At 41.6% G+C, this 14,435-nt stretch overlaps 1 protein-coding gene across 2 annotated transcripts in view; it reads right to left on the reverse strand.

Moving 5' to 3' along the window:
* Positions 1 to 594: 594 nt before the first annotated feature.
* LOC132989625 (metabotropic glutamate receptor 7) overlaps positions 595 to 14,435 on the reverse strand; it is a 65,044-nt gene continuing 51,203 nt past the window's right edge. For both annotated transcript variants that reach the window (XM_061057338.1, XM_061057337.1), the window contains exons 9-11: positions 11,945 to 12,880; positions 4,554 to 4,806; positions 595 to 1,731 (exon numbers count right to left, since the gene is read on the reverse strand). In XM_061057338.1, coding sequence (XP_060913321.1) covers positions 1,682 to 1,731; positions 4,554 to 4,806; positions 11,945 to 12,880 — 1,239 coding nt within the window. In that variant the 3' untranslated portion in view covers positions 595 to 1,681. The remainder of the gene's footprint in view (positions 1,732 to 4,553; positions 4,807 to 11,944; positions 12,881 to 14,435) is intronic.

The raw sequence follows: 14,435 nt of genomic DNA on the forward strand, positions 1-14,435 counted from the left end.
CAACACACGCACACACACACACACACACACAAAAAGAGGAATCAGCATCTCTCATTCATATATCATTTGCCCATGTAACAACCTAGAGGGAGATGCTTACCGGGTTGAAGAAACAGAAGTCTCTCATGCGTGGCCTATTCATGTTTTATATAATAATCAATATTGAAAATAGCAACATTATGCTTGCAGGCAGGCACAGGAATAAAGAGTGGTTAGCTTGTAAAGACTTGGTGACCAGCAGGACAAATTGATCTGACAGGTAATAAGATTCATGCAGGGGAATGGTGGCGAGAACAGAAAAGAACAAGAGAAAGAAACAAGGGAAGAGACAGAAAGACCAAAGGGTGAGTGAAGGAGTCAGCTAGTGGACTTCCTCTCTGCTCTTCCACAGCGTTTCGTCTCCTCTGCATGACAGCACTGCTCAACCAACTCGCTAATTTGCCCCGTCATAGGGGTGAGACCTTAGACAAGCACATGACATTTCCATCAGTGTACAGAAACCCAAAACAGCGTAGTGATTAATTGTACTTCACACGTCGATATAAACATGAAATACACACATACACACAGAAATAACTATGATATACCGTCTGGTTTAGTTGTATAAAAGATAACAAAATGATTTTATTACATGTTCATAATTTGACAGACATCACAACATACTTGCATGATTGCTCTGATATTTATGTTTCCCACACCATAATGAGGCATAATATACCCACGTACGAAACTCTATAAAACAAACATGCTTGCAGATACAGGAGGGGAGTGGGAGGTCAATTCAACAACAGATTAAAGCCATATTCTGTCTTTTAATGAAGTTCAGTTCTGCTTTAAAAAAAAAAAAAAAACATCAGAAAGATGCTGAAGCTCATATCCTTTTCAGAATTTATTTCTCTTTTTTTTTTGTTTACATCAAATAGAACAGACATACATTGGCACATGCAAAGTGAACACTTTGTGGTGCTTTTCATTACCATTCAAAATCAAATTTTGAACAAAGACTTTATATCTAGTTTGTTGTACTCCAAACATGAAAATACTCTCAAATATTTACAAAAAAATATACTTACAATGCCCATCACTTCTTACATAATAATCATCTCGGACTGATTTCAGTAAAACAAAATACTGTATGTGGCAGAGCTCGTCATTCAAGGTTATGAAATCAACTGCAAGAAAAAGAGGCACAGAAGAAGAAATCACTCAGAAACAATACAAACAGAAATCAGATAATGGGAACCCCAAGAGAATATGGCTTTAATGACATTTCAAAAGAAAATATCTTGAAAGCAGATCCACTTTCCTCTTTTTTTTTTTTTTCACGGATGTCCTCATTTGCAGTGACCCCTTTAAGCAGGCAAATTGTTCTCCATCAGAGAGAAAAGGGGCCACAACACATGTTTAAATTCTACTGTTTGGTTGGTGAGGCCCAACCAACCACGCTGGCCTACAGCTGTGCTAGTCTCTGCCAGGACTCATGGATCATGTCTTGGATGGAGGTTGGATGCCATCCACAGCCCTGGAGTGCATAGGTACTGCAGGTGGTGCTGGGATGCCTGCACTCTCTCTTTTGTCCTCGTGTCTCTCTCTCTCTCTCTCTCTCTCTCTCTCGTTCTGTTTCTTTGGAGCCCGTCCTCTTCTCAATCATGGATTAAAACAGCATCCGTTTTCAAGCAGATCAGATCCTGAGGTTGTTGTAACTAACATATGTTTTCTTGGTTGCTTGACCTGAGAACAAAGTAAAAACATCAAACAGAAAAGATTACAATTTAATTTGAGAATTTCGGAAAACAAAAAGGAACAAAAAAAAAAAAAAAAATCCTGCAGAAGGCAAATAAACATCCCCCTGTTTTCTGTGAACTTTCCCTTCCGTGCCGTGCATTCTCATCACCAGCTGTGTGCAATCTGTAGCAATATTTTCTGGTCTAGTGTATCATTTCAACTCACAATGCCCCTGTGTAAAGCCTTTCTTTCTATTTTCAGATGTTAACTAGTGATAGAAAAAACCAAACAGCATACAAGTGAGCACCGAACAAATGCTGGGGCATGCAATGTGATCCCAGTCTGGATTGCCATGGAAACATATCAGAATGTGGCTGAGTGCCTAGGTGACTCTGTGTGTGTGTGTCCTCCTATAAGTATAGTATTTCGTTATAGGGACCAATATGAGCTTTGTGTTTAGAGTTGAGGCACATTTTTTTGTGAACAGAGGTTATTTTGGTTTGTTGTGATTTTGTATGAGGTTTTCTAAGGATTGGAATTGAATACAGATGTAAGATTAGTCTTCAGGTTTATTTTTGCTGGTGAATCCAGATGTGGATGAGGGAATGCGAATGTACAGTAATGCATATCTGTGGGTGTGTTGTCCTTTCTGTTTGGTGGAGAAGGTCGATGTACAGTACATTTTCTTGATCAAAGGCATTGCTATAAATTCTTATCCTACTGCTTGAATGTTGCTATGGCGACCAACTCCCATGGGCTATGCAATTAAAGAAGCACCATTTCTTTACAGCTGGATTTTGTAGTCTTGGCCAGAGAGTACGATGAATAAAACATTAGTAAATGTACCACAGATTCTCGCTGCAAAACCATAAACAGTCTTAAGGAAGAGCCGTCTTTATTAAGCAAACAGTCTGTGTGCGTGTGTGTGTGCGTGTGTGTTACTTGTCTAGGATTTAAACCTCTACCTACGCTATCATTTGAATTTTAAATACCAATAGCTGATAATTCTTCTCCTAACCCTAACCCACCATTGCTTTTCTTATCTTTTTTTTTTCTTTCCAGTTCTGTTTCCTTCCCACATAACTTGTGTTCATACAACACAGACCTCTGGTTGATCTTTATTAGAAAAAAAAAACAAACAGTTCAGGCCAGTGAGGCATTTCAGCATCTCTGATTTGCAGTCTAAATACTCCTGCCTCTTAGAGTTGTAATCATGATCACATTACATTGTATCAATACCAATATAAATCTGCAGAGGTGCTAATGCCCTCGATCTTATAAATCACTCACAGTCGTCTCACACTGGGCTGATGGGGCCTGAAAGGAGGGATTTGGCGCTCTGATGGTTACAGGAATTGACGGACATCCTCTTGGGATGGCCAAGGCACAGTTCAGGTTTTTGGGGCGGTCATGCACATAAATTGTCCATTAATAAATGTCACTTCGCCTGCTGCTAAATAAGAGGGGTAGGAGGTGGAGAGAGTGTGTGCGGGAGGGGGAGGCGAAGCGAGAAGATATTCGTGTAGGAGAGACAGAAGGTGAAATACACACAGAGCAGATGATATTGGGCACTTTTGGGAGGGCCTTCCAGGGACTGCATGCCCTGCTTGGGGACTTCAGATGAACTGCTGCGCCAGATGTTGAGGTTTCACCCTCCATGCAGAGTATTTGCTCATTGAGCCACATATGTGACTGGCAAGGGTATGTTCCCCGTCCCTTGGCATACTTACATCAGCTCTCTGGCTTCTATGTGTGTAACTCGCACATTCAGTCACACACATGGAAAAACTGCAGACTTATTCACCCTCATGGTTGTCTGCATACACATACTCGAGCATATTTGGCTCATGACAGTAAAGTGTGACAACCGTCATCACATCGGCGTAATTCAAAAGGGTTGATTGAGGGGCTGTTGCACCTGTGGGTGCCAATGTGATTAGAAGTGTTGCGGGAGACGAGGCCTTTGGAGCCAGTGATGTGTGATTTGCATGTGCTGTCAATCATCTATGTCTTCCTTCTGACAACTAGAGAAGAGCAAAATGCTTCCATGGCAACATTATTCTCAAATGAAGCTACTGCAGTCTCATTTAAAAAAAGAAGTGTTTTCTCTCTCTCATCAAAAACAAACACAATATCACCTACTGATGGAAGAAAGTAAGCTTCCCCAGCGACCAGCTAATACCCGGTATTATCTTTGCTAACAGGATCACGCTCACTGTTTCAGATGAAGGGTGGTATGAGTAACTCACAGCTACAGAGACAGATTATCTCCCTCCATTCCTGGCGACAAAGCCCTGCTCCTTCAAATCTCTTCAGAGAGCAAGTCCCCCATCTTCTTTCAAGCTTGCACTTGGACTAAAGGTCTAACCGTTTATCAAGGAAGGAGATAACTGGGTCCATTCTTTAGAATATTATACATATAGTCCAGAAATTAAACAGCTGTGATGGGACTTTTCTAATGTAACACAGGGAATGTGAGAGAGATATGTGAGAAGATATCTCAATCACAGTTCATGAGAATATACCATTTAAAACTCCTAGGTCTGATTGTTTGTGTTTTATATAAAATATATGGATTCATGTATAATGAATATTTACTACACCTACTATAAACTATATATTTGGTGATCATTGCACAACATAGTTAAAGATTTATATCATACACATAACGCATTCACGAATGCATTCAGAGTTTTATTTAATTCTTTAAATATTCTTGTTACACATAAAATGAGGTCTAATGTAAAGTTAAACGTGGATGGTTCATGGTGCATGGTGCATGTCTTTGCTGCTCCGAGGCGTTATTTGTCTTTCTCCGGGTTACTTACTCATGGGGTCAGCGGCCGGGTTCTCACACAGCTCAGTCTTGGCCTCTCCGTTGGGCCTCTCGTTGGGCTTCTGGGACAAACGTGATGACATTGTGGCAGCTGTGACCACCGCCTTGAAGCTACGCTTCCTCTTCTGTACGTTGAGCTCAGGGTGGAAGATAATGATGTACACCTTGGGCATGTAGAGCATGCCCAGTGCGACTGAGGCACTGAGGTTCATGGAGATGGTCAAAGTGGTTGTCTGAATGTACAGCTGAAAAAAAAGGAACAATAGAAAAGTTATTGCATGCAGACAGAAATAGCAGCAAACATAATGGAACTGGGCAGTTTCTGTCTATGTTGTATTAACTTTGATTTGGCAGCTTTATGAGGCAGAAAAATAAGTCAGGAGTGGCATCTAAACTCTTATCAAGAAAATGAGACACAAGACAGCTATAATGGCTAAACATCTGTGGCCAATTACTGAACAGTCACACTGTTGAGCACAGTGATGAGGCAAAGCCTAATAAAGACTCCAGCCCAATAACAACATACAAGCATAGTGAAAAAGGTTCATCGCTCATGTTCTTTTTTCAAATCTTCATATTTCCTAACTCAGGGACCTGCATCATTGGACGATATATTTGTTTTCATAATAATTTTGTGCAAAATCTCATGATAATTCAGTACTGTGACAAAAGTGTAATTTAACATTATTAGATATGTGGGAAGTCTGGATATTTGTAATGTGTCGCTGTGGGGAAAGGAGCAGCCATGCGTGATGTAATATAATCCAGCAGCATTTATTAAAGCCTGACCTGCAGCTACTCATTCAAGTCAAAGACGATTCAAGCGAATTAATGACAATGGCAGAGGCATCACCACGACTTTATCAAAATGTCCTCACATGGCCTCCTCTCCACCAGTCTGCCCGGCCGGACCCTCGACTGGATTGATCGACTAGACTGTCGTGCGAAGGATCTTGCCGTGACATGTTGCAGTCCCCTTTACTCTCCCTTCCTTCACATCACGTTTTATCTCATCAGTCAAGTAATCACCAGACCAAATGAAAACCCTCAGAGCTGCATCCACTGAACAATACATGTGGCCGTGCTCAGTTTAATGTAAATTCCTCCAAGAGAACAATAAAAAAGACTTGGGCTAAGAACACTGGATCTGCAGTACAGAGCAGATCTACATTTGTTTCCCTGCAGCTCTGCACACACTGGAGTGCAGCCTGTGAAAGGCTCTCACTGTGTTAAGTGGTATCATTCATAAGATTGTCATTCATGTGAGCCCTGCACAGGTACATTCCCTTTAATGCCTCCTTCCCTTTCAGAGCTTACATAACACTTTTCACACTGTCAAACTGTAATTTTGCCCTTACGCAGCCCGGCTCATGCTACAATTTAGCTAAATACTATTTTCATATAGTGACTTCATATAAAGGTAGTGACTTCACTAAGAGGTGGGGAAGTCAGTCATTCTGCAGACATGGAAGAGGCTCTTGTTTCATTTAAGCCTCTTGGAGGGGGAAGAATCACCGCAAGAGGCTGTTTCGAGAGCACATCACTAGAGCCTCCCCACTAATCTACTACACTTGAAAGCATCAAATGTCACTTATATGCAGCCTTCCCGTCAGCCGTTAGTGATATGGACAGTGGAGAGATACAATTGTAAACACATTAGCCTGCACGGTGTATCTGCAGAGCAGTGAATTGCTTACAGATACCAGCAGAGAAAGAAATGTCACCATTTGCATAGTTTTTCTTGGTAAATAGCATGACTAATGGTAATTTATTTCATACAATATGGACTCATTTACATGCCAGTCATGCTTTCGTCTCCCGATCTACGCCAATTATCCAAATGCCTGATAACATCAACATGCCAATTCACTCAACTGCTTATTTTTCTCCATCCCCTCCTGTTTGTGCAACAGCATCAGAGTCAGGGATCTGGCTGATACACCATGCATTAATAACAGTATGAATATCACAATGCTCTCTGTGTACTCTGTTCTGTGTCACTCCAAGCTGAGTGGAAGAGTGGAAACGCTGCATTTGTCTCTCGTTTCTCGAGCTGGGAATTTGCAGTGTTTACGATTAGATATTAGGGCAACCAATCAAAGCATTGCGAGAGGTTCACACAGCGTCGGAAGATAATCACCGGAGAATCTCAGCACTCTTCGGTGTTTCCATGTTTGGTGATTGGTAACCTGTCTGGTATCCATAGCAACACTACAGAGTTTGGTGCAAGCAACTAAACACGGCTGGAATAAGCTTTTAATGAGATTCTGATACCTTAGACTCTGCAATGCTGACCCTTTCAGAGCTGATTTATTGACCGTGCAGGAGAGTTGATTCAGGAGCAGGTGCCCAATAAGCGTTAGGTGCTTACTCATACCCATCACACTCAAATAAACACACACACGCACAAAACATGTGTAGATATGTAGTGTCTCACACCCTCTAACACAGCTTCAAATGCGCACAACCACACACACACATATATCCTTCTTTCTTTCTGTCTCTAATCACTGAGACAGAGATTTTTTGATTGTGCCTCTCTATGAGCTTGACCCAAATTCTTAGTCCCTCTCACCCTCCACTCGAATGTTTAGCTTGTCACAGAACATCCATAATTAATTCCAGTTGCTTTAACATAAATAAATACATGAAGTCATTCAACTGCTTGGCAACTCTCTATTTTTAGCCACAGTAATGATTTATTAACACGCTCATCAGGAATCAAACGGTTGCATCTAAATTTTACATCTCATTGACAAGCCAAACTCCAACATCAATCCCCAACAAACGACAAGTCTTCCATTTAGACAAATAAACTGTTGAGGGTAATTCTCATAATTACACCCGCCAGGGATATACTTACTGCAAAGGCAATTTAGTTGGCAGTGGTTGAGTACTATAAATGCAGACAGCGATAAAGACTTGATTCAGTAAGTGACAATTGGGATGCTCTCCGCCCCGTAAGAGAATGCCTTTAATGGATGAGGGGATTCGCACTCTCCTCTCAACTACCTGGATGTCTCTTGTTGTTCGAGGTGGCCTACTTTCTAGCCCAGCTCATGTCATGAATAACTCTCTCTGACTTTGTGCAGCAGAGTCCCTTTCCATTACCGAGACTCTGCTTTCTGTGTGGACGGTCCTCCCTTCATTTGGACTCAGAGTGGTCCCATTACTAGGACCTCAGATTGGGAGAAAAAGAGGTTGTGACATATGTCCAAGCTCTGCTTTTTAAAAAAAAAAAAAAAAAAAAAGTAATTCTTAGCCAAAACTATGAGAGAAAGTCCTTTTGATGACTCTCCAACTGGATTTGCTGAACTATATCCTCTCTAATGATGCTGTGGTTGTTGCTCTCATCAGGGTCCTTATATACCAAGTGTCTTAAACCTTTAAAATCAATACTCACTGTCCAAAAGATCTTTAGAAAGAACATTTTTGCTCATTTTTAGCATTGTTAGCATGTCCTTCTTAAGTTGGAAAGCTATTACCCTGTTAAATAGCTTAGTTTAGTTAATGCTTATAGACAAAAGGTTTTAAGCCATTGACAATTAATCTTTAACTTGTCCTAGAGCAAGGATCAAATCCTGTGCCTGCAGAAACTCCAGTCTCCACAATTATTCACCTTTTTGCAATTACATGCAGCTTTGCAACAGGGATAATTCAGTCAAAAACACAATGTGAGTGCAATAAAGAAGACTCCGCTTGCTCAATCAAGCTTTGGCCGCTTTATCTTTATGAGGTGCAGGTCATGATGATAAGTGCAAGACATGCTTTGAAAGCAATTGTACCATAAAAGTTGTTTTTTTACTCGATTCTGTCTCCCTCCATGTCTTGATTGCCATTGTAGATATCTTAACTGAGCTGTTATATCTAATGTTGGGACTCTGATGTTGTTTATTAGTCTTTTAGTTTTTTATTTTAAAACAGCGGCAATATTTGAAAGTGTGTAGATGTTGTTACGTTGTATTTAAAAATACTAGGTGACATTACAGAAATACGTTTTCTTCCACCAATAGGGAACATAAAGTAGAAGATTTTAATTTCTCCATTGAGATGAGGTCGGATAGGGCTTGTGTCATTTCAAGCAGCTTGTCCAATTACCTTCTGCTTGAATATGTTTACTTTAATTTCAAGCCAGCAAAGTGGCTCTCCAGTGTTTACTTAAAGTCCACTGGTGTCTACAGGTAGTATTGGTCAGAATGATTATTAAATGCATACTTTATTTTGGATCACTTTATTTTGTATTTAACTGTTACCGTGGCAATCTATCCAGAGTCTGCCTTTTGGTTCTCCTCATCCCTTGTGGCTCTGAACGCTGTGAAACAATGATGTCACACTCTTGGAAAGCATGATAAATGCAGGCTGGGGTCATGTCACCTCTTCATCTTGGGGGATCTGTCACTGTAACAACGAAAACTTTTCCTTCTTGACAACCGGTTTCAAAACTTTTGCCTGCAGTCTGCCTCTGCTGCAGCCTAGACAAGGCTTCCCCCATGAAACAAATGATAGGCAGACAAATTTCATCTTCTATTTTTTTTAAAAGGATCCACATGAAGTGTCAGGTCAGACTTGTGTCAAGTGAGGACAAGAGGATTAGAGGTTAAAATTTCCGTTTTGCCTGCTGAAAGCTGGAATGGGAACGTTTTGGCCGAGAATAGTTAGTCGCTGCTAATGAAAGGTGGCAGCAGGATCTCTCTCTCTCAAGTAGCTTGTGGGTTCAGGAGACAACTAACAATGGCCTAAGTGGTTACCAGACATGCAGTGAGAAATGTTTCGATGACATCAAGTTATCCGTGCGTGACAGGGAAAGTTTCTGTATCTCTGGGAAATGTTTCATTTCACAATCCTCTCGTTCATCTGAACTGTGAAAAAGTTGTGTAATGCGGTCACAGAGGTCACTGAAAAAGAGTTCTCTTGTTCGGTGACAGCATCCCTTAAATAAACTGGCTTGTTCCCTTCCCTCAAAAGCAACATCTGTAGTCATAAAAAAAATAGCTCTTGGGACTTTGTTATCACTATTTTGCACATTTCTCTGTTGTCTGTTGAAAATGTGTATGAAGGGTGCCCTGCAGGCCTGGAGTTTGTTTTAGACGTCTGTTGATCTCTAGGCCCGGTGACAGCTGGATGTGGATGCCAGTGACTCTCAGAGTAATTAACTTGAGAGTGTTGAGTTGTTGACTGAGCACATGCAGGTGCACAGGAGGGGCTCTGTGACCTTTGTTACGGTTTTTGTATGGCATCCTTCCACATGAGTGTGAATGGGGAAAGCAGAGGGAGCCACAGGTGTGGAAAACAAGGGCGTCTTAATGATGTTTAGTTAACGAATATTCCACTCAGCGTTGACATAACTTTTGCTACCACACAGAACAACAAAAACAACAACAAGGACAACTGCAGTCATAATACTTTATGGATTATCACCGGCAGCTGCGATCATATCAAGTGTTTTCATAAATCATTTGATATTGGACGAGCCCAGGTGAGAGACATTGTTCAAATCTGTGTGGGTGTGTGTGTGTGTGGTCAAATTTGCTGTTAAAAATCCAAGAGGACACGGCACTTGGAAAGTGAAGATTAAGTCCAATGCATCACAATGGATCACACTGCCTCCTCATTCACATACAGATCGACACAAATGTGCACTTGTAGTAGTGTGATCACATTTTGAATATTCAACATTACAGAAGAGTTTTATGCAGATGAAGCGTGGACTTGAAGCATTGTAGAAATAACATTTACTATCTTCAAGTTGCATTTTCATGTTGCCACACATTTTTTTAATTTTTTTTTTTTAAAGGAAATGTTGAAAAGAAGAACTTTGCTTTTACTGTTAAGGTTAGACATCTTCTCAAACACTTGAGATGTTGGGATCGTTGGGGGGCATGTATGGTGAGCTTTTATTAGCCTTACTTTATCTGTGAGGATTTCTTTCAGAGGTTGATCTTGCCAGAGGTGAGATAACAAATAGCTCAAGGACAGTCTGAAAATATGCTATTATACTTTCTAACATATCACAACACAGAGTCAAACCAACTACACCCACAAAGCATCAACCTCAGCCGTCAGCTGTTAACATTTTTCTTTGTATTTTGGACTGTTAGTGCCAGTAAGTACAGTTTCAATAGAAACATGTCGCTAGCTCACACAAATAATAGAGGTGTAAGCACGCTTAAATGATAGATAAGATAACTTCACTTCAACCTTACACTTTTGCAAAGGATGCTATCGAGACATGCAAAGACACTTCTCACCGAGCAGTGTCTAGGGGAAGAAGCATGAAATGCACCCACCAGGGCCATTACCAGGCCAGGATGTGGTGGTGTGAACTGGAGGTGAGTGTAAGGCAGGAGCAAGTGCGAAGAAAGAGTTAACTGCATAAAGGGGAAAGATAAACACATTACTGCCTCGCCAGTCGCCGCGAGTAGCATAATGAACTCCTAATCGCTGCTGAGGGTGTAATTCATCTATGAAATCAGCAGCAAATTGAGATGAGGAAAATCAGTTTCTGATCCATCTTATGCGCTAGCTTAGGAGGGAGGATATTGAACGGTGTGTCTCTCAAAAGGTTAGGAGTAACACTTTCCTGTCAGCATCGATATTCTGTCAGCGGAAAACTTCCCTTTCGCTCCGTCTCGTATGCATGCCCTGCCAAACAACGCTGTGCAGCTCGTGAGATGAATGCATCTGTATTCTGCTTGGACCTGGCCAGATAAGCAATGACGAGCGCATCAGGTCAAAATGTCAGATTCTCAATCAACTCCAGTAGCAGCCAATGTCAAATGCTTTGTTGAGTCAAGTGCTGCCCATCAAGAGATGGAATGTGTTGAATCAAACTTTTATTAACCCCCCCTCCCCATTTTCTCCCTGCCTTCCTCCAGCTCCTCATCCTCCTCGTCCTCCACCTACTCAACCCCACTTGTCTCCCTCTGTAGAAAAAGGCACGATGGTATATGTTGAGCCCTAGGCGTCATAGCTAAGATAATGGCATCTGGGGCTGCCAGCACCCCCATCCTACCATCATGTCAGACAATTCAGGATTCTGGTGCTTAACATCCCTTCTCCCTCTGTCTGTATATCACTTTCTGTCTGCAGTGGTCGAGTGTGGGCTTCCAAACACCATGAGAATATAAAAATCAAAAGAAAATGAACCAATAACTTATACAGTCCGAAAATATGCGTGCTGGGTTGTGTGCTCGCTTTGTGCACTGTTTGTGTTTTAATTTTTTGTCTAAGTACAAATATGCATGTGTGCATGTGTTTGGACAAGATAAAAACAGGGCTGAAGGAATGAAAGGGACATTTATGAGAGGGGGAGAGAGGCAGACAAAGAGAGGGGTGGTGACAAAGACAGAGAGAGAGCAAAAGAGAGAGAAAAAAATTACTCACCTTCTCTGCCGACTGGGCCGTGCCAAAGAAAATCGGGATGAAGGCCAGCCAGACTATGCAAGTGGTGTACATAGTGAAGCCAATGGGCTTTGCCTCATTGAAGTCTTCCGGTACATCCCTTGTCTTGATGGCATAGATGGTGCAGGTCACCATCAACAGGATGCTGTAGCCAAGCGAGCAGATTATCTGGAGGTCTGTGATGTCACACTTCAGGACGCCGCGGGCCAGCTTGGGGTTAATGGTTTTCTGCTCATCGTAATCAACGATGGTGTTCGGAGGGTCCACGGCGAACCACACCAGCACACCCAGCAGCTGAACGCAGATCAGACTGGAAGTGATGGCAATCTGGGAGGTGGGGCTGATGAAGCGAGGGGCCGTGACCGTCTGCTTGCCTTGCTCAAAGATCCGGTAGATACGGTTTGTTTTGGTGAGCAGTGCGGCGTAGCTGATGCACATTCCCAGGCCCAGGAAGATCCTCCTGAAGGCGCACACAGCTACGTCAGGCTTGGCGATCATGATGAAGGTAATGATGTAACACAGGAAGATGCCAGTGAGCAGCACGTAGCTCAGCTCTCGGCCCGATGCCCGCACGATGGGTGTGTCATTGTAGCGTACGAAGGTCGCCATGACAAAGATGGTGGCGATGATGCCGAGCATGGCCAGGAAGACGGGGATGATCGCCCATGGAGAGTGCCACTCGAGCTTGACAATGGGGATGGGCTGGCAGGCGGTTCTGTTGGGGTTGGGCCTCATGTTGTATGCACACAGTCTGCAGGAAGTCTCGTCATACTGGTACTGGTAGCCATCACAGAGCTCGCAGTGCCAACAGCACGGCATGCCCTTTACCCTCTTCTTCCTCTCCCCAGTTTTGCAGGGCAGGCTGCACACAGAGATAGGCACCTCCTGCTCCCCATCTGGCCACTGAAGCTCCTCCAGCTGGGAGAGAGATGACACACAGTGAAGTAAGAGAGAGTAGGAAGACTGAAAAGGCCACTGCTTATGAGCAAGCATGCTAACAATGACGAGTACCTGAACACTATATCGTTCATTTATTTTCCACCTTATTAACCTGCCTATGATTACTAAATTCTTTGCAATCACAAAGTCGAATTCAATCTCTACAAACAAATTATTTTAATGTGTTACAAAAAAAACCCAATTAACCTAATAAAGAAAAACACCTTTCTGCCAATTTCTTTGAGGATTGCCTTTCTAATACTTGAAAGTAATTGAAATCACCATGGCAACAGAGACTACCTTTGTTCAGTGAAAGTATAAAGCAATGTGAAATGCAAAAGACATTATGTTTTAATACAGGAAGCAGTGAGGTATGAAATGTGGGATGATAAGGAAAGAGAATGGGATTTGGAATTGCAAAACGCCTCTGTTAGACTTTGCAGAGCCATTTCTATTTATGATCTTGTCATCAAAATGAAAAGTGCGGTACACAGACGCACTGGAGAACTATCTGAAACTCTAATCCAGAAGGCCCTGCGGTGTTTCATAATTTAAGTTTAAACTATAGCGCAATTTACAAGTTTGCCTTGAAAACTCGATGAAGAGATGGACATTTTGAGAGCTATTACATCGCTTTTTAGGGCATTAAAGAGGCTCTGTTAATTCTCTGAGCTGATATTTTGATTTCTTTGGAAAGTGTACTGATCCATGGCTTAAAAAGCAAAAGAAGATTAAAGATGCAGCAACATGGTTTAGGCAGTTTCACAACAGTAAAAGCCAGCTCACTAGAATAAATCAATTGGAGTCTAACAAACAAAAAGAAGAGAAAAACATTGAAAAATAACTGTTATTATGATTGTTAAAATGATTTTTCATTGTCTTCTCAAACTGCCTGAAAATGACTGATTTAAAGAGGCACTTTGAGAGACGTGATTGTGTAACAACATACATCAAAGCAGAACAGAAACATTAAGTCTCTACTGAAAATAAACAGGCATTCATTTAAGAGATCATTATGCCTTAATGTGTTCTGTGTGCTGATCTGACTTGTGGACTGTCTGGTGAGGTGTCCTGTAAGGGTACAATTGTTTTTAGTTAGAACGAGTCTCGGACTGCGGATAAAATTTAACTTTTGTGCTAATTCCAGCATATTAACAAAGATGCATACTGCTAATATGTTGAATAATGTACACTGTCCTGACGCAACGAATGCAATGAATAAACACATTTGATGTTCATTTATGACTCATAGTAGTATATGGAGTTGTTTGGCTTCCTACAGCTTAATGGAGCACATTCTTAATGGGTGCTGAATGTGTCCTTGTTTTGTTTGACATATGTTTTTTTACAATGTTGCAGATGCTCCTAGTTTAAAACTGATCTGCAGAGGGCAGTTATGTGTCTAGAAACACAGCCATGTGGCATAGTCAAAGCCAGGAAGTAAACAGAGATCTAAAAAGCACCTTGAAAAATGTTTTAATAAACTTAAAAAATGGCTTTGCAGAGATAGATTTGCATGTGATGTTTGTTACAC

This window comes from Labrus mixtus, chromosome 15 (genome assembly GCF_963584025.1).
Source record: "Labrus mixtus chromosome 15, fLabMix1.1, whole genome shotgun sequence".
Lineage (NCBI taxonomy): Eukaryota > Metazoa > Chordata > Actinopteri > Labriformes > Labridae > Labrus > Labrus mixtus.